Genomic DNA, 22,155 nt, shown 5'->3' with positions numbered 1-22,155 from the left:
ATTACAGGTCAAACAAGATAACTGACGCCGAGACGTTGATATTGTATCTCTGAAATACTCAAGGAGTTATATATCAATATAACACGCTTTCAAAGTTGGCTTTAGGGGTGTTACAATTGTTGTATCAAAAACACGAATCATGTTCTTTCTCGTTTTAGTCTGTAACTTAATTTTGTGAGTCAGAAAGTTGGTTTACTTTATTAAAGTTGCGGCTGTTGTAAGCAAAATGTGAACAAATCGATTGCTGTACTGCAAGCTCTTCTTTTTTTTCTATATTGATTTCGTTATCGTAAAACAATTATGTGGATAGACAATTTGAAGAATGGACAATGTTTTCACTTCAGTGACAGTTTGTAAAGTATTGTAATAACAACAAAACTTCTCCACATGATACCGAATGCAACACTAAGAAAAGGAAAATGGCTAAACTGGACCAATTTGTTGACCAATGTATGGCTTTGTGGTCATCAACCTTAAAACAAAAGGCAGCAATGTTGAGTTTTCTTCCACCAAATTATTCGGAATTATTCTTTAAATAACTTATTTTATGGTAGTTTCCCGTTATATCGAACAACACATGTGGTTCTGACACATTTTGTTCATTTCTTTTCAAATAATATTCAAATAAATTAAGAAATGAATGTGAAGCAAGTGGTATGACTCAGATATATAATATATTAATAATGATCAACACACCAAATAAAATTCCTCTTCTATGTATATTTAATCCACCTTATGGTGATTGGCCATTTTTCAATTCATATACCTTATCATGCAGTCAACATTACGTCCATACGCCATTCACGGTGCCTAGAAGAATTTGTAGCTTTTTGTAGCGTAAAAGACACCAAACATTGTAAACTTTGAACTGAGTCATTATGCGATGATACTTTTTAGAGCATAATTAGGCCGTAAATAACCATTACTTAGAAGACTACGGTACTTTACGATTCTTCTGCCAACTACCGGAAATACATGAAATTAGTACATAAGTCTATCACGTTATATAGCTATTTATGACCGTGACCAAGACATCAACAAATACTACCATCTAACCGTTATATTGTATCCCGTGAATGGTAATGTATGGCAGTTCATCAATGTATTACGCCCTGCAACCTTCAGGCAATGACAAAATTATGTACAGCTGGCGAATGTACATATTATCAGTATACTATATTATATTATATTATATTATATTATACAATAATACACTCATGTGAATAAACTGTGAATACATATCAGCCAACAATACGTCCATACGTCTATGCATCTCATATCAGTCTCACAATGTTAACTTAGGCTACTTGGCATTATGTATATATAGAGTGAACTGAGGGTATAAAATTATGGCAAATCCAATTTGATTCAGAATGTAATAAATTGAAGGTCATAATTGAGGACGTAATTAGGCTATAAATCTGTAGCGGACTATTTTACGATCCTTTGGCAAAATATTACAAATATATATATATATATATATATATATATATATATATATATATATATATATATATATATATATATATATATATATATATATATATATATATATATATATATATATATATATATATATATATATATATATATATATATATATATATATATATATATTTATATATATATATATATATATATATATATATATATATATATATATATATATATATATATATATTGTATGCTAGTAAGCCTAACATTACTGTCCCCGTGTTAAAAATATTGGTAGATGTCTTGAAGCTTCTTTGACCTTTGAAACCTTCTGAAGCAGTTACATTAAAACAGGCGTCTTAAAATCGCAATTTGTAGTCTGTATACAGTGATTGCCGTGGCTTGGGATGTATTAGCTTACTCAGAAAAGTCGTAGACGTCGAGGAAGTTCATTAATCGGGATTTTAGATATTAGACAGGTTCGCAGTGCACATTTTACTTTCAAAACATTTGTGCAAATTGATACATCGATAAAGTTACAGAACCTTCAGCAAGCCTCTACAGGCTGATAGATATAAAGTAAAGATTAAGAACGTCTGCTATAAATTTAACGAAACCTGAATCGCCATGGCTTAGAATCATCTACATTTAAATGTGACGTTATGCTGAGAGAGCAACCATTAGCAAAGGAAAGAAAAGTCATTATTGTGTTTTATTTGAAACTAACGGCAGCTTTGAGTTCAGCCACCGTTATACCCAAACCAAGTACTTTTGTGAACTTTGTTTATGATTGGAGGAAGTATTCAATGTACTTTTAATCATTATAGATCAGCTTACATGAATGTTGCCAATTCGGCTTTTCTAATACCTATATAACATACAATATTTAGGTAACATGGTCTGGAAATGCTCTATTCACTGTTTGACGAAACATTTCTGTGCGAGTCGGGTTAAAATGCAAACATAAAATGCAAACATCCTGTCACTTGAGTGATGAATGTATGCATGTTATTGCGGCTACATCATTTTCTAATTTTACCCAACCAAACGCTTCCAGGTTACATGCAAGGGTGCATCAATTCTCACGCGCTTAATGGTAGTATTCAAGTGTCAGTCAGTAGAAGGTGGAAGCCACTAAAAAAATATTAATATAACTTTAACAGACCAAGAGCAATTAACAACAATGACAGTGTGTAGCTAGCTCTATGATGACAACCATAAATAATTGGAGCAATTGCTATAGTGTAAATCCTAGGGTTCATTAAATGATGTGACCATGCATATGTCTTCCAAACTTCACAACCGCCTTTGTTATACATATTTTCATAATTCATGAAAACATTAATCTTCTCTTTGACAATGAATCATAATGTAAAGGCAACATGAAGTGTACTCTAAACTGTGTGGCCCCGCAGTTAGGCTCCCAGTGGCAGCTTGATCAATTATGAGCTGCAAAACCTGCATTATTGAAATAAAACGGCATATTCACACGAGTACTTTGTAAACAATGTCTGGTCAACTTTGGCATTCGTCTTAGTAATGGTATCTTCGCTTTATAATTTTTAAGTACTATATGATTTTGCAATATTCCTTTGGTATGAATCAAGATCCCACCTTTAGCGTTATATTTCATATCAAAACGTCGTTACTAAAATGCTTTGTGCATGAAATTACTGTGGCCAAGCAGAGGGTAAAACCTGCCCACTCGTCTGTATCAGTTTGCGAAATATTCATGAGCACCAACTAATGTGAATTAATGTTTAACTATTTGTCGGCTATTGACAGCAAATGAACTTTCCATCGTCTAAACGCGTTTGTACATGCAATTTCGGAAGTATAGATATGTGTACAGCTATGTGTACACCGTCAATGATATAATGCGTTTCTTTTTAATAGGTCATTCTCGTCATTGCTATTTTACCAATTCGCTTACAAATTAAATTGTATATGCTTGAGGAATTTAGATCGGTTTTTTTGTTGTCAGTGTGACACCATTATGGTAAATGTAGCCTAGACCTCGGGGTAACTTCATAAAATCGCGAGAGGAAATGTCAAAATCGTTTTAGAACTCGCAGCGAATAGTATAGATCGTACAGTTTATTCATTTCGTCGCAACGTACGACTCATCGACTCATCAGCGACTCATCAAATGAATAGAACGTGAGACGAGATCTCTTCTCAGGGAAAGAGAACACCTACATCGATAGTTTCTAAATATTTAGGTCCACATAACTCGCCCTGGGGGTCCGATATTGATACGCAACAAAAGGCAATTAAATATGATTTTGGACCATTGACACGGTAAGATAAATTTAGTTTCGGCGATGTCCAAAGAGACAGTTACTTGTTTTTGAAATTATTGAAACTATGGTAGGCCAGTATCATCAGGCTACGATAACGGAGAAGAACAAGTTGCTGATATAAATCATTGAGACGTACATTGAAATTTGACCTTTATACTTTGACTGACATATTCCACTTATGTAGCTTAACGTAGATGTTTACACTGACAATGTATACGCACACACAAGCATACACACATGACGTTAATATAAACTAGCTTGCTACTGGTTCTTAATGTCATAGAATTGCATCTTCACCTTTCAGAGTTCGTCTGGGAAACCATGAATTTGATATAATACATGGCAGATTGAAAGATGTGAGCTAGCATTACATATTAATTCACGAAAACATGATTAATATATTGTTAAATTTACTTATAATTGGGAAAATTGTCTCCGTTCAGCCCTGTTATTTACTTTTTACTTTTTGATTTATTGTTGTACTACTAACTTTGTGTTTTATCCTGTGGTGGTAATGCAGATTTTACCCTCTTGCTTTGGTAAGTTTTAAATTTTTGCTGGTTCTAATCCTCCATGTATATTAGTTTAAGATCTGTTTTTTTTTATTATATATATATGCGTGTTTCTAATTATATACCAGTATTCTCTTTGTAACTATATATACAGTACTCGCTTGTTTGAAACTGATGCGGCTGGGGAAAGTTGAATAACAAACCGAAAGTTTCCCAAACTTTCAGCTTCCCGTCAACTGTTTGACATTGTAAATGTTCATAACGTAATTCCACCTTTACCCACAAAATCACGAATGATTGTTTTCTCTCATTAATGTGAACGGTTCTTAATTTGAAGTAAACGTGAACAATTTGCTGGATCCAGTGCTTAATGCTAATGATTAGAGTTATATGTATGTGTGTTAAACTGTGCCAATTTTTGTAATGGTTCACAATGTTAGTTAACTTCAAGAGGTAAGGTATACGTTTCTCACAAAGTTATAGAATCCAATATTCCCATAACACCAGTAAAGAGCAGTTGTCGCCAAATTGGTTGAAGAAGTGAACTTGATCCCTTTGCTGGTATTGAAGATATTACACTTTCTGGTGTAGTGTTTCACTGGAACTTGAAAGCTGAGCTGTAATTGTAGCAGGAATCCCAGGCACCAGCAACAATGTAGGATACATAGACACCTTGGGCTGAAATTACATAACTTTAAGCGACTCTCCATCGTGACCTGTCAATGATGGTCGTTATTTAGGCAATTCTGTTTACTAAATTATGAAACTTTACTAATTGAAAATGATGTTTATAGGTTCCAAAATTACTTTCCCTTCTTTATTCGGGAAATGTCAAATAAACATCTCTAAATGTTATCATAACAATGGAAACGAAAGCTTTATACAGGAAATACACATTAATTGGTCTTAAAATTTATGTGTCCATGGCCATCGTGATCTAATATTCACGCCCATTAAAGGCTCAATAAGCCACCGCATTAATAGCTCTGAACAGCAGCAATTGGAGGTTTGGGGATTACTAAATACATCTACCCCAGAGTGCCTCTTAAAGAACACTTCCGTAAACCTGTACACTTGACGATATAATAACTCTAAACATATGACTGTAGATTAACATTATAACACCTGTCATGCCGTAATGTTAAGTGTATACATATAGCCTAAGTTAGTTGCTGTGAAACTGACGAGAAAAACACCCCTTTAATCGTTTATAAACAAAGCACTCGGGAAATCAAGTGTTGTTGCACTCATACCTCTACAAGAGTAGACTCCAAATGTTCACTTGTCAAAATGAACCAGCTATTTCTATTGTCGAGTGGAGAGGTGCTCGTTGTAATGCTAACTCTATAAGGCTGACTCGTGTCTTTTGTTTCCCGGAGAAAGAGTGCTGTAGATAGTTACTAATGCGAGCCTGTCACAGTATAGAAGTCGACCAGCAAGCTTATAAAACCTTTCTTGACATCAAGCAATATTTTATGCTTTGAACTTGGCGCAATGTTATATTGCCAAGTGCAGTCATTGGGGGGGGGGGGGGTATCGTTCAGTTTTGTGTGCGTTACATGGTTTGATCAGAATTTTAAAAAAAAACTTGTAAATCACGCAAACTCCAGCTATTCAGTCAAGAGTCATTGACAATATTTGCAAGAAAGTGAAATAGTTATATCCAGTTTGGATCCGTGAACTTAGTTTTCACGTTCAGTTGTTGAAGTCTCCATTTCTATTACAAAAGCAATTACAAATGAGTTCATTTACCATGGTAATTATGAATACTTAATTAACCTGTTTCCCCTACTAACGTCTAAATTCCTTCCTCAGATATAAAATCAGCATATGATATGGAATCTTCAAAGAGTCAACTAAGTTCAAGATTAAAAATACAAATTATCCCAGTTCTGAGTTTAATGACATAAAGGGGGCTCGTATATAGGTTAATTTCAAAACAGAAATATTAGGGTCTGATTTAACTTCATGAGTTATCATATGAAGTACTTAACAAACTTACGAAATATACTTAAGAAACCATTGAGGAGCTTTAATAACCATGACAGTAGTAAACACAACATATTCTATATTCCAATACTACAAACGTTTTACAGATGGGAAAGATATAAAACATAAATAGAACTTACCAGACAGACATTGCAAGATGTTACTATATTTACAAGTTTTGTAGGACCATCAAAATACTTTTATTTGTTACTGTTAGTAGATCAAATAGACAGTGTCTCCAACTTGATCGCTCCTCGTCAGTCACCGTTTGAACGACTTTGTCAAAAGAGATGGCGCTAACACTTTGAAAGGTCACTAGAATTGTGACAGTTATTTACTGAGTGATCAATTCCTTCATCACCAGTCCTTTTGGTTACAAATTTAAATAAAAATTCAGATGGACGTAATATTGATGAATGAAAAGTTTACATTCCATTGAACCTGTATGCTCCTGAAGTTGAATTGCAAACAGTTATAACCTTTTACATGTATTGTCTTTATTGTTATGTTTCAAGTTCAAAGTTATGTTTTGACAATTATTATTTAACACACTCGATGATAACGTAATCGATCAATACCAACTACAAATACCACAGAGTTCAATAATACAGCTAACAACTCTACTTCTCAAACATGCATTTGTTTCTCACCCTCGAGATGTGCTTCCCTTAAGCTCACTCAAGAATAATTGTCTATCCAGTATGCTTGAAATCTCCTCGATGCCCGTTATTAATTTGGAGGATCCAACTTTTTGGCAATTTATCATGTTAACATGAAGGTGTGGGAGGACGTGGGTAGGGGGGGTGGGGGTATTATGACTTCTACTTGGGGTATTTGCGATTCATTTGGACTTTAAACGATTATCAACTAAACAATTATATATTTAATATATACCAGAGCGGACAAAGCATTTGACAGGTTTTCTTACCCCACCCATCATATAATTTGTAATTAACTATCATTTTATCGTTCGAAAGCTAAAAGGGGTGAAAACATCATGAAGGTCTCAAATTAAGAAGACCTCTAACCCCCCCCCCTTTCTTTCATTTCTGATTCAACATGAAAACGGTCACAGTCGTTCACCTCCTAGATAACTCGCAGGGTTGATTGCGAGACACTGTAAGTTAAGTTTGTGAGTCTTGGAATATTTGGAGGACACGTTATAGATTCAAGACATGCCTGTAGCACAGAGTTTTCAGTTCTACGAAAATGAGACTTGGGATCTTGAACTTGTTGCGATACGAGTTAATATCCGATAGACATGGGCACCATATCAGTTCCTACCGTTAAGTTGTAAGTGAAGTACACAGTCTAGTTGAATCTAGATTTTTTAATACGAGTGTTTTTTTCGACCCAGTTTTCACATTATTGAGATGACCGCGCATTGATACCGGAGGTTTATTCACCTAAGATCTATATCTTTATATTGACCAAAGGCATTATTTGTCGGTGTTACATCTGGGACACCGAGCCAACAAAAAGTTAGAGATTTAATTTAAGGCAGTGCATGATGTAGACATTCAGAGGGCATACGACCGTCCAATCACTGATATATCAATCGAATAATCTGAAGATACGATCATGGGAGTCTTCAGAAAGTTTAATGAAAAATATTTAAAATAATCCACCTCAAGGGTACACTGGTTTCTATGGTTTCAGTTTAACGTCTTTTTTTTATAAATTGAATGTCTTTTTAAAATATTTTTAGTTACATATTAACGGTATTGTGAAGTCTAAACCAACGGCTTGACATTACATGACACAATGCGGGATGCTTGGACTCCAAAGTGTAGCAATATCCAGGGCCGGATTTACCAATGGGCAACGTGGGCAGCTGCCCACGGGACTCCACAACAAGGGGCCTCCACATACTTCATGAAAAAAAATATATATAAGGGGAAATTTGAAGAAAAAAAATTAAATGTAGGCTGACAAATATCATCAATCAAAATCATATTGCGCGCGGCTTACGCCATGCATACGCTTGAAGTCATATTCAATTTTAATTGTATCTCTTTGTGAATGGTAGAAACAGCTAAGTGGTTGTTTTCCCGTTATTGCAAATCACACGTCGGCAGACAAACATGATTGGCCTAATATCCAAAGTCATCAATCTCAACGTCTATGTTCTTTAGAACTAGGTTAATGGTTTTGGCTGAAACATTTCAGTACACCTTGACAGTGCGCCTGTCATCACCTCCCGCTAGGTTTCAGACAGGTATTGCTAATTGATTCTTTTCATGTGCAATGATGAAACAACTGTCTTCTCACCCCCTCTACACACACATACACTGCAGGCCCGTGCGCGTCTGGGCAGTTGGCAATTGGCATTAACATGTTCGTCATGAATCATGTTAGTCCAGTCCAGCTAAAAGCAAGTTTAGGCCCGGGGTGTGAGTTTTTCCGGTTTTCCGGGATAATTAGCATATGCAGGCCGATACATCAAATTCTTGGAAATGGGACAACACCCCCTTTCTCCAGAACCCAATTTCTAGATAACTTTAGTCATTTTTGACGTCGGATTATGAAAGAAAATGCTCCACATCCCCTTTTAATGGACCCTGACCTGATATTCTAACCCTAACCTTGATTTTTAAAACATTTTGCAGTTTCCAGAGAGTGAGAGAGGTTGTAGCAACCTTTTTACTTGTACTGAAAATTTTGCAGGCAAACAGGCTTACATACCTTAATGAAAATTCTTCAGAAATCACAAAATTTACTTCAGAAATCACAAAATACTGCACCATTTCGCATCCAAGAACCCTTAATTATTGGAAAAAATCCAATACCCCTCCCCTTACACACCTCCCCCAGGACGGCGATCACTGGAGGGGGGGCCTCCACCACTGAAGGTTGCCCACGGGCCTCCACATGTCTAAATCCGGCCCTGGCAATATCTTTCGCACTTATCTTAACCTGTTACTGGTAGACTTGTGTTATACGTTCCATTGGGTTGTATCCAATGTGTTCCAACTACACCGAGATTTCAGTCTGATTGAGTACTTAAACTCAACTGTCAATATACGATGAAATAAACGGTAAATAACTAAGAAGGTGCATGCATATGATTGTAGTCATGCTGATCAGTTAGAATGACTGCATGGGATCCAACTAGATGTGCCACTACTACGATATAGCTTGTATTATAGAAGGGAGCTGCACAGACTTCCCTGTTCAATGTGACATAAAGTTAGAAACCGAACACAGAATGCAGCTTTAATCAAGTTTATTCCATTCTCACTCTCAATTTTTACAAGCACTCTCTTGTTTCTACCGAACCATGATGCGAACTGCACTGATAACATCCTTCGGGTTCCAGGTCTCGATGAAAACTAATTACAAATTGGTCCTTATATCACGCAAGGTTTCATTTTTACCACGTGGCAAATGCTATGAAATAGTCTATATCTCCTCCCTGAGTGCTTGAATAATGAAACTGTTCTCTGTAATAGACGATGAAGAGCATATACCTAAAAACAGAACTGATAGCAAACAAACACTTAATAGTTTTCTGTATTTCTTAGAATATTGCCGGATGACAAATGGGCCAAACAATGGAAGTTGTTTTCTTTTTTGTAGACATAATTGAAATACCATAGATTTAATAGATTATAAAACTTCAGTATATAGGCTAGAGTTTGTTGTAGTATCATCAACTTCCATCTAAAATTAATTAAACTTATTACATATATTAGAGGGTTTTAAGCAACAGAGACATAAATAGGGTAGGCTATTAAACAAGCATATGAATGTAACATGTCCGTAATTCGTGCTATGTGGAAATGCGTGCTGCCGACGAAATATTTAGCACTGAGAGTATTCGTTAATATTCGATCGCTTATTAAAGTTCACGTGTTGTAAGAATGGTGTCTTTGTTGCAGGTTACGAGACAGTATACATTCCATCAACCTCGGTAGATTTTTTCAATACTCAGTACATTTTGTAAAACATTAAGCAACATGCAGCTAAAGCTAGTATATAATAATTGGTTGCGTCTCATCAATAAATGATGCAGATTTCTTGCATTCTACCCACTGCAAATCCTTGCGTTAAGGTATACACCATTCAATATACTATAGGGTAGCGTTACATTTATCATTTCACATTGACGTCATCAAGGCTTTGTTGGCTCAGCTCATCTCAAGATGCACACTACTTCCATCCTTGATCGACGTTATTCCTGATGATGAGAAATTATAGCACCTTTATTAGGTATCTGGCAATCGACACTACCTGACTGAATTTGTTGGTAATTGTTCAACAAATGCCTGCACACAGTCACGGTTTCAATATCATCGTATATTTTGACACGTTGTATGTTAGTGCAATAGTGTATTTTGACCCCTTTAGAAAGTGTCCAACAAGACCAAATGTCACAAACAATTTATGCCCACAAGGATACTGACAATGTATTAAGAACCCTTTGATATACGATAGAAAGGCTATATATATGATCCCCTCCGTCTCACCCGACCACACCCCACCCCCAAACCTGCCACTCTCTTTTGGAATAAAAAAAGGAAGGAAAGTGACATTTTCAATACAGCAAAAGCACTTGGCTTCCCAAACTGCGAACAGCCGATCAACTGAAAGGAAGGGAACAAACTTTGCATAACATTATAAGGTGGGTAATGAGCTAGACTTTTTTAATAGTTTGTCCTGAATAGTAAATACCGGTGGTTCACTGTGTAGAGAGGCCTCAATACTGAGGGGTTTAGTGAGGACAGAACCAGTGACAAGAAATGGTAATATTCTTGAAGGATTTCAGCGATTTCTATTTATATTCGGTTTGCTTCAAGTCTTCGTGCAATTCCGTAATTAGGTCAAATAACTGTAAACTGTCTTCTTGCTGTCGGTATTGTTACCATGATCGTTCTTTTCATCTTTGTTTTAAAAGCAATTGTTGTTACTCAATGTCAACGCTCACATATATATTATCACATATATGACTACTTCATTGAAATATCACCATGGTTAGCCTGCATATGACACTTTCCATATCAGATGTATATGTACAAGCTCTATATAATTGGTATATGAAACACTTGACAGAAATTGTTATTGCTATCAAGGGATGATACCAATCACATGTAATTATACGCACTATCGTTCTTGTTCTGAAATTAATTGCTTTCGAAAGCGATAAAGCACTATCGTAAGGAAGTTAGTTGGTGGATATAGAACAGATCCCTGTTGTGATATTAATTGTTCTTAATAACCAGAAAGCAGAGGCCTAAATCTACTCACAGTGTTGGTAGTTTTATGCAGTTTTATTAACATATTAAGTGCAGGGTTACAAGGGATATTTTCCAAAAGAATGTAAACGTTGTAAGTTATGTCGGGCTTGGCACTTTATAGCACACCAATGGCAGCTAATGCACTATAGGCCCTATAACCTTAGATCTCAAGAACGTGTTTCGCACAGTCTATTGTATTCTTCTTTTGATTGATATCGTAAGGAAGTTAGTTGGTGGATATAGAACAGATCCCTGTTGTGATATTAATTGTTCTTAATAACCAGAAAACAGAGGCCTAAATCTACTCACAGTGTTGGTAGTTTTATGCAGTTTTATTAACATATTAAGTGCAGGGTTACAAGGGATATTTTCCAAAAGAATGTAAACGTTGTAAGTTATGTCGGGCTTGGCACTTTATAGCAAACCAATGGCAGCCAATGCACTATAGGCCCTATAACCTTAGATCTCAAGAACGTGTTTCGCACAGTCTAATGTATTCTTCTTTTGATTGATATATATATATTTTGAAAATGACGTCATACTGAGTTGAGCAGTTTGAAATGTTTCTGTTCTTCCCTTTGCAGGAGACGCTAATCGTATTTTCACATCAAGAAAAGATTCGTGATCAGTAAATATGTAAATCTATAAGGGTTAACAAAGAAGTTGGCAGCGTAATTCCAATTCTCTAAAAAGCGACTGCTGGGAATTCCTACCAGCAGTTCTGGGAAGTTTTCAACAGAAAAGCCATACCTTGATTTCATTATTCACAGATACTTCTTTGGTCGTATAGTGTTCAGTTATCAATAATCTGCTCTCATCCAAGTTCCTTTTATTGTGTTGATCAATCCACTAAATTATCATAGGAAAGTTGTAAAAAGTGACAAGGAATATTGACGTAATATCCCTTATAGTTTTTTATCCTTCATGTTAGCTATAATACCCTCAATAGTTTTCAAAAGATCCCGGACGTGTGTAGGTCATATAGTGATAGACGTTAAACCTTCACAGATGCATGCATGCTTTCAAATGTTATTATAGCAACTCGTAATTACACAAGACATATCCACAACCAGTCACTGATTGACCAATAGATCTTCGTGAAATCAAATCTTACTGAAACAATCCAATCATAACAACTATCAATTCCAGTACATTCCCTTTTAAGGAGATTTGCATCAAATGCATCAAATTGGATTTGTTTGGTATATACATCTCCTGAGTTCTTAATGTAATACTAAGAGCATGCATGCTACCGATTTATAGCGCTATCCAGTTTTTACTGCGGTACAAAACTTTTAAGATTTACAGCAGCCACTGTATTCTAGGGTGGACAACATTTCGTTGCTAAAATGTTCCAGTTATGAATGTAAAAACCGTATGTTAATTCGACTATGTCACACTATAATGATACCATATAATAATACCATAACAATATCCCGTTAATGATACCATCATAATACCATATCATAATACACTATGTGTGAATTAGGGAATGTGCAGGTACTTTATCAAGAAGTATCCGTCACTAATTACTTACTAGAATTCTCAGTGATTTCTGAGATTGCAACTTTTTAAGTTTCAGAACTAGAAAAGACCGACATGACAGCGCCCTCTGTTATTTTATGTTGTGACTGAAGATCCCCATTCCTTCCAAAGCCAACGTTTGAAAATACCCTTCAAGAACTAGAACTGCATTTGCCTGCTAATACGCAGTACTTTAGTGCGCGTGGAGTGCTCGCAGTATTATGAAGAACTTTCGGTTGCTATGATGTTATATTTTGGGCGGACACACCAGGGATCGAATTATAGTCATATTGTAGGTACCTTCAAAGTGAGGGCGCTTGTGAGCGATGTGACATGCTCAGCATAAGTGGTCTACATAGCTTTTAAAACTGCAAATGTACAGAGACTATATGAAACTTTAACCTTCAACGTCCAGTTATGAACTTGGGGTGACTATTAAAGTCTATGTCAAGCCGCCCGGATGGTCTCCTTCAGGAAAAGTGCCAAAAGGCAGTAGGAAAACATCTTCTTTTTTTTTATACGTTTTCAATCTGGTTTATTTTGGCTTGCATGTTAAAGGGCATGGAAGGAAGTACATGTGGTGCAAAATTGGGTCATTTGAGACAATTTTAGAACCTTTTAGGCCTCCCAGGAGTAGCGGACGATTTTTTTTTACTACTGAGTGAAAAGGTTTGTTTACAGGTGACGAAAACTTCAGGCTCGGATAGCAAAAAATCTTCATGGTCTAAGACAAAAAATTGATAATGCCATGAAAGGCCAACTTGTCAGCTATCCAGTGATGTGTAGCGTTTAGCTAGTGAGAACTTCTATCTAGACTTAGAGACTACATTACTTTTGTGATTTAGTGTGTAAGTCTATGGGGCTTTTAATGGGCGTATGTTACCTTGGCCAGTAATGTCAATATTGTTGCGCGCACGTGCACTACAATAATGATCATCCAAGTGGAGCGCCAAACAAGTCTATTTGCTCTCAAGCCGAGTCTCCTCACACCGAGACTATAACCGTGTGATAATGAGGATATATATGAGTATCATGAGTCTTTTCGCAGAAGGAAATATTACCATATAACAACCCTAGCAGTATGCTGCCTTTGTACGTACTGATATCAGTGAATGTTATTGGTGCTACATTTAACATCACATGGTTGGCAAAACAAAGTTTTAAGCATATTTCGCAGATTAGCGACCAAATATATACATATACGTTAGTAACCAGTCTCCAGTTAATCAGAGGGGTTCCATGCTGTAATGATAATTGCTGCACGGGCTTTTTACACAATGAAAATTGGCCTACAATTTCAACTACCCATTTTTCCGCAATGAATTAACTCGGGAGGCTTAGCAGGAAAAAAAAACTGTTTATGTAAACGTTGAGCTCAATAAATTATAAACCAAATCCACGGATATATAACTAAGAGCAGCTCATGCATGAGTTGACTTAGTTACATAAGTTAATATCGAATTTTTCTGAGCAGAATTAGCACAACAGTTAATATTTGACATGCGCGAATAATTTTTTTATTTGAAAGTCGACAGAGCCTTTGCTAGACGTTTCTGAGAGTTCCGTGCTGAAATCGAATACTCCGAATTACGCGATGGCGAGTGATTCAAACCTACATAAAATAGTCGTCACTAATACACTCTTGTCATTGCGAGAAAGACAATTATCTGGTTATACCGGAACAGAACTATAAAAGACAAACGGTTGAACTTGATATACATGTATACTATCGCCATAAATTACACGGTCATCATAACTCGCTAATGACGAACGTCACAGAAATTATATTTAAAAAGAAACTAAAAATGAAGTTACACACGAATTTGGAATAGGATAAAAATTACATTAAAACTTCCAGTCAGTTATAATATATTATAATAATATATTTTATAAATGAAAATTGCGAACAAGTGGCATTTTATACTAACAAAACATAAAATAAAAAAAAAACACACACAAAAATATATATATAAAGTATAAATAAACAATAAGAGAAAATGTTTTATCATTCCTATGAAAAGTCTACCAGGGGTAACATAAGTTCGCCATACCGATTACTAAGTCAGCTGGTTCAATATTATTCAATACCAGTGTACGTCTTTCAAACAATGTGTTAACAGACAGCAACAACTTTGGAGTGAATAACTTTAGTTTAAATTCATAGAACAAATGAGCGAAGGCACTCCATAATCATTGGAAAGTATGCCGTCAGTCCACGAGATGACACGCCGCACTTAGTGCCATAGACTTTCAATTGCCCTCAAAAGTAACCTCTTCAGACCGTTCCCAATTCTTGCCCAATTCGTTCCCGATTCTTACCAAAGTCTTTCCCGATTCTTGCCTACGACATTTGCATGAATATTTCGACACAGAATGAAAACGTAGCGAGATCAAAACAAAATATTGCCAGCCTTTTTTATATTCCAAAATGTCACAGGACTCGAAATTCGGCAATAGTGTTGAAAAATTCGGGCAGCCTGGGGACACTTACCTTATATGTCGACACGGTAATCTGTTCTTCAAACAGCATTGTTTAAAGGTCCTCCGGACTGCCCAAGTTAAAATGTACTTAGCTCCTTCCTAGGGACAAAAATCTTCATTAACAGTTTTAGACTGCAGCCACACAGAATTACACGAAAGTGGAACACCCTTACAAACAGTGGCGTACTAATCGGGGCAGGCGCCGGTCCGCCACTTGTAGCAGTAAGGGGCGCCATGCCACAGCCCCAAAAAATAAGACACAAAAAGAGAGAAGTAAATAAAAGAAAGGGAAAGAGAATACCTAAACATATAATCAGTTCAAAGCTTTGCCAAAGAAAACGGAAAACGGAATGACCTCAATATGGTTTAATGAGAAAGCAAAGCATCCGTAAAATTATTCAGGTAGTTTTTTTTTTTCTCATGAGCTGAATGGTCCATATATATTAGTTCTGTCTCAAGTCTCTCTGTATTAATCTCTTCATCTCATTATCTTGTGTAATGCAATAAAGAGCGAAGTTGCGTTAAGTTGGTAAACTATCTTGATCCATCCTCAACAGAAGTGTACACTAAAAAACAATTAAGAAGTGTATGAAAACATGTGATGATCAAGCAGTAGCTATGAACCATCCAATAGAATATATGCTTTGGTTATTAACAACTTTTCTGAATTGAAATATCACAATTAAAGCTGAAGTAGTCGTTAGTCCTAGTCTATTTTGAAACTATCTTGAAAATGTTATCTCTTATTAATATGTCATATCATTAAAGATTAAATGAACGAAAAACTGTCATTAAATCTGTAAACGTGAGTAAAATTGTCTCAAAGACATGTTATTTTAGCATAACATGATGCAATACACTAAACTACTTACTTCTCTTTAGGACGTACACAGTCATACATGATGAAGGGCACTATACAGCTCATTTCCTCCTTATAATTGACTTGAAAGAAACTGACCCAATTCCAATAATTACCTTCGTCATTTTCATTACGAACGAGTTTCTAGTTTACGACGGTAGTTTATTTTGGTAGAGCGCTTGAACTTGTGCCCTGTCACCGTTCGTACCATGTGTGTAGATTAATCATTTTAGATCTTGTCTATATGTGTACTCGGGAGAAACGCGTGATGTACTTGGTTAATTATGTGCAGAGATGTGTCTTACTAAGACATTCCTGTTATATGTTATACTATATATGCACACATGCTGCTCTATATGGCTGATATCATTTATTTTCGTTCCATGCAAGAAGTAATATTTGCCGTCGTAGTTAGTTAGTTGCGGTGTCTTATGCATGACTTCATTGATCGTAGGTCTGTTTGCATTCCATCCTAGAGAGAAATTGTTGTCATGCATGGGTAAATTCCAATTATTGACATTGAGACAATACATTGCCACCCACGTGAATATTCTCTATACAAGAAAGAGTTCGTCTATTTTTACATATTGAAAATGAAATTTAATTATGCTCAAGTCATCAATCTACTTACACTTAAACTAATTTTCACTTCAATGGTTTCGCCCAAATCAAATGTTTTAAGTATATAGAGCCATGCTTCATTGTTACACATTTTAACTTTGACGTTTTATTGCATGCTATGTACATATACTATAGCTTCCACTGTCAAAGATGGATGACAATATATTATTAAAGGGTAAAATATGTCACCATAGTCATGTACATTTTCTATATTTTGTGAAGTAACGAATCACTGTTATCATATTTCTTCAACATAAGGCAATTATTATATAAATAATACTCAATGTCGATAATCAAGCATTTGCCTGGTCATGTATTAATCAACCAACCTTCACATTTTAGCAGTGACATGGCTGTTTCTTATTACTTCCGATATTTCTGAACGAATACCCCTGCCCTAGCCTCATTGGTGTTTTTCTTAGTAAGGTCAGAAAATCTATTAACATCAGCGATACGAAACTACATCATGGCTGACAAATCCTTGACAGTGTACGGTAATTAAGTTGGGCCTCCACAACTGGAGGACACAGAACAAGATTTCAGATGTAAATAGGCTGTAAGTTATACACATATGTTACAACCCTAGTAATATTATTCATCAGAACTAGCTATGGCATTTAACACTTAATTCGCTGACAAGAATAAGCAGCAAACTTTGCCATAACCCCCCCCCCCACCCTTACTCTCACCCCACCACATTAAAGTACTGCTCGTTTGTACTGTGAATAAATATTTCGTATGTAACAAAAGCTCTGTGACGGTGATTCTGACACGCTGAAAGACACGTCTGACTGGGTTTACCGTTTTGAATAATATCCGTTTTGTCTCTCAATCCAGCGCGTTTCGACATTTTGTTATGCTCTATATAAGGCTAATAATGTACTGGGTGTTTGCTGAAAACAACCTATCAATGTTCTTCATAAACATATCCATGTGGTTTATTCACAGGGGTTATCTCTCTACTGTGGCGAATGAGAATTGTCCCGTGTTGTGTTTTATCTTGCTTTTTGGACGGTTCTGAGACAATATACAGGAAACAGTTGGAATATCCAGACAGGTTGGAGAGTTGGAGGTTTGTCTATCTATGATTTGAAAAATCCAGATTATAAAATCTTATTTTAAATTTTTTTTTAATAGGTGCGTAAGGTAAACTGCGTATACACAGACATGTTGAACTCGATTTCGGAATTTCTGTTTACTGGTATAGCGTATATAAATGAATTCAAGTGTGGGGGTGGGGTGGAATTTTTTAATTTTTACCTCACTCTGTTAGGTTGGGGGAATGAACCTTATGGAAGGGCCATAGGTGGATCCAGGAGTTTATATATGGGTGGGTGTGGCCCAGGGGTGGTGTGGAGACGTTAAACTGTGCATGCTGAGGCACTATTATAAATTAGGTATAAAATTAGGTCAAAAATCAGGTCTAAGCAAAAGTTTTCTTCTGATAAATACTTTTTGGGGTTGAATCGATCCCCACATACCTGACCCCCTCCCCCACCTGCTCCTAACTAGACTGGTATACAATCAGTTGGGAAAATCTATAACCTGACAAAAACTTTAATGAAAAAAAAAAGGCGTACTGAAAATTCTCTGGCAACAATGTTAAGTATCATAATCGCTCGTTGTATCATATATAATTTCTAATTGTTCTTCGGGATTTATTCTTTTCTGTCTTGGTATAAAATGTTATTGAACTATACCGTAAGAGGTGCGGTAAATCAAATATGCAAATTGTAATATTTCAATAAAGGTACACTAAATCAAAGAAGCTACCCATCGATGTTAAATTTGTTTCTTAATACAATCGTTTGATATAACTTTTACATGTTACACTCGTTGTTGGCCTAATTGCATGTCACTCTGTCGTTGTAACTGTCATTAAACAGAGGTTATTGACATGGCAGAAACGTCAAGCAAAAGCAGATATTTTGTGGCAGCATATCTCGGCTCTGTACAGAGGCTGGGAATGGGTTGGCTGTTTATTTGACCCCTTTAATCGTTCACTCCATTCGAAGAACTAACAAAAGAGTGATGCCAGCCAGCCTCAGTAGAACACTTCATGAGCGAGTGTATATAGATAATGCTATCAAAATCATTTCTCAATGCATCGGATACGCCCAGTGAACTTTAATTATCGGTTACGGGAGTTGTAAGTACCTGACACAAGGATTCAAGTTTTGATAAAAAATGCCGTCACTAAAGGATGGCTTAATAAACTTTCTGTTAATATTCTGTTTCTTAAGCTTAAAACCGTGTTCCCGCATAGCACGACGTTCGGTGAGGATATAGATATTAAGATATGGTGACATTTCGTGGCTGTATCTGGCAACAGCAAGTGATTGAGGGCATCGTGGCAATTGAGCTATAAATATATATTGTTGTTTCGTTAATTTATCCAGTACATACAAAAAATAATATTTCAACATAAAAAAGTTGCTTTTGATGAAATTTTAGGGAAAAAAAGGAAGATTAACAAATAAGCGAATATTCTAAATGTATCACATTTTAAGTAGGCCTATAAATCAAAAAGAAGATTATAATAGAAAAGAAAAGCTTTTGAAGAATATATATAATCATACTAAAGTCGCAGTCCACTTACTGTGTTTCACTAAATGGAGCAATATAGAGTTACGGCAGTCAAAAAAGGTTACCTTCAATCATTTAGAGCTGGGGTTCTCAATTAGCAGTGTGGGGTCCTTTTTACTTCAAGGTAAGTGTTAAAATGTTTGGCATCGGAATACTTCACACACATTCGTTACATAAATATAGATAGTCTTCTCTTTCTTACTATACAATGATCGGTTATATATAATACGTTATTATTAGAGTTGACAACATAGGCAGAATGTAACCTCTTCGTACAAAGCGAAAAATGATGAAATTCATATGAAGCATTTGGTAAATGAAGTTTACTGCTGTTCTGGATGGGAAATAGCTTCTTTAATTTAACTGTTGTATTGAGTTGCACACTGAATTCGTCACATTCCAAAGCTGATAAAGCACAGATAGCATTTTTCAATAGGCGTGTCCTACCCACCTCATGGTATATAGCTAATGCACTGGGTAATTATAAGGCTATAATAGGTTGATTTTTAGCGTAGTACTCATTACCTCTCCCCAGCTCTCGCTGCGTAATCTTCCTATATCAAACAGTAATTTCTAAAACGCCTCAATTCACCTTCAAATCTCCCATATTTAGACCCATCTTCCGTCCTCTCCCACATCCAAGCATCAAACACGCCAAATTAGTCAATTCAGTAGGTCCATTTAGAGGACTTTTTCCCGACGATGACTCACTTCTGCAGGCGAACGTACACTACTCTGATTTTGATATGGTACCTTTAAAAATATGATTGCTATATAGCCTACTAGCGAAAATGTGGTTCAATTCAGAAGATTCTACTTGCTTCCTTAGGTTGAACAAAACTGATAATGAGAAAAGTGACAAAAAAACTACTATTATATATGCTAATATAATGCAGTTTTATTTTAAGATGTACAAGATATAAATTATTGTCAGTAAGTGCCTAATAATGCTTGCCACTTTCTGCGCCAACTATACTTCTACCTTTGGAAAATATATTTCCCAAGCTTGTTAAATTGCTCCGTCTCTAATTACGAGACCGAAATTTAATCTTCAAAAGTATCTTTCGTACCCCTTTGTGAAATAAGCAAGTATTTTCATGGGACAATTTTGAGAAAAGCTGTCATTTACGTCTTCCTTCAAACCTCTTCCTTCAAACCTCTTCATTTGCTGTTGTTTATGTTGTTGTTGTTGTAGTTGTAATATAACGAGTTTGTCTTGTAAAGTTGGTATCATATCATCATGAAGGCGTTACAAGGATTGATTTAAAGTGGCTAGGAATCTCGTATGCTAGTTTCTCAAAATTCACAAATGTTATTCTCCTAAATGCCCCTGAATTTCTTCTCCCTCTCTCTCTAGAAAATGTCAGAGGAAAACTAACTTTACATTCTACTCACTAATCTCGTCAAACAAAAAAGGAAAAATATTGTCAGTTCGAAAGAAATCAAGCTTTTATTATGCACATTTTGACCTAAACTGTCGTAAGCTTCGGGTTTCATTTCTTGCAACTAATGATTAGCAATTTAAATCTACGAGTTGAAATCTAAACATGTGACGTAAATGCTACTTTTCTCTTCTTTGAATTTCAAATGTAGACTAAACAAAGCTGTGATGTATTTTTTTTTTTTTTTTTGGGGGGGGGTTCCAAGAAAAATGTAGGAAACACCATTAACGGTCACATCCAGATAAATGCAAGATTTATAATGGCAACGAAAACCAAACCAATACAAAACGGTGATTATATTTCAGTTATTCTGTTTAGTCCAGTATTGGCTCCTTACGTGAGAAACAAGATAAAAACCGATCATTTTCTTATCAATACTCTTTGAGGAATGACTTTTGAGGAAATTAAACTCATATTTTTCTCATATTGTTTTTCTTGTTTGTATGCATATTGACAATGTAATTAATACAAAAGTGAGCGACGTACCTTGGTTATGGTATTAATGTTACTCACTGTCCTTTAATTAATTACTATCGTAAATTTGATACGTTGAGCTTCATGCATGCATTGTTCACGCTGAGGGATTGCATACGCTGTGCTTAATATTTAGTGTGGTGTATCACTTTGAAGTATATGATTTGTATGTTACGTTGATATATCTAATTTGTAACAGACATAGATTGTATAATACACATGGCCTTACACTACGTGAAGATATACGTACAAGTCGCCATGACGTTTGATAATTACTGATACATGGAAGTTAGAGAACCCGACAAATAATAACAGAAAACCTCAATCGATTTTTATATTGTTTATTGCTTACTTTTGGTACATAGATAAACACCACATTAAATATTAATCAGGTACGCAGAAAGTGAATAGTTTATATATATATATATATATATATATATATATATATATATATATATATATATATATATATATATATATATATATATATATATATATATATATATATATATATATATATATATATATATATATTATATATATATATACTTATATACTTTTAAGCATTTTTGTTTCTAAATAGATAACGAAAACTTCAATAGAAAAACATAAATACTTCCATGGTCTCGAATGACATGTTTAAAATGTATTACAAAGTTGTCAAGGATAATTAGTGTTGAATGCCATCCAAGG

At 35.4% G+C, this 22,155-nt stretch overlaps 1 protein-coding gene across 1 annotated transcript in view; it reads left to right on the top strand.

Annotated features, from left to right (window-relative positions):
* The window catches only part of LOC139979016 (uncharacterized), a 184,308-nt gene that overhangs the window by 27,023 nt on the left and 135,130 nt on the right, over positions 1–22,155 (top strand). The window contains exon 3 of the mRNA XM_071989653.1: positions 17,909–18,032. Coding sequence (XP_071845754.1) covers positions 17,932–18,032 — 101 coding nt within the window. The 5' untranslated portion in view covers positions 17,909–17,931. The remainder of the gene's footprint in view (positions 1–17,908; positions 18,033–22,155) is intronic.

The sequence above is a fragment of the Apostichopus japonicus genome, chromosome 13 (genome assembly GCF_037975245.1).
Source record: "Apostichopus japonicus isolate 1M-3 chromosome 13, ASM3797524v1, whole genome shotgun sequence".
NCBI lineage: Eukaryota > Metazoa > Echinodermata > Holothuroidea > Aspidochirotida > Stichopodidae > Apostichopus > Apostichopus japonicus.
Note: the sequence above shows the minus strand (reverse complement) of the source record. Positions and strands in the feature narration are given on the sequence as shown.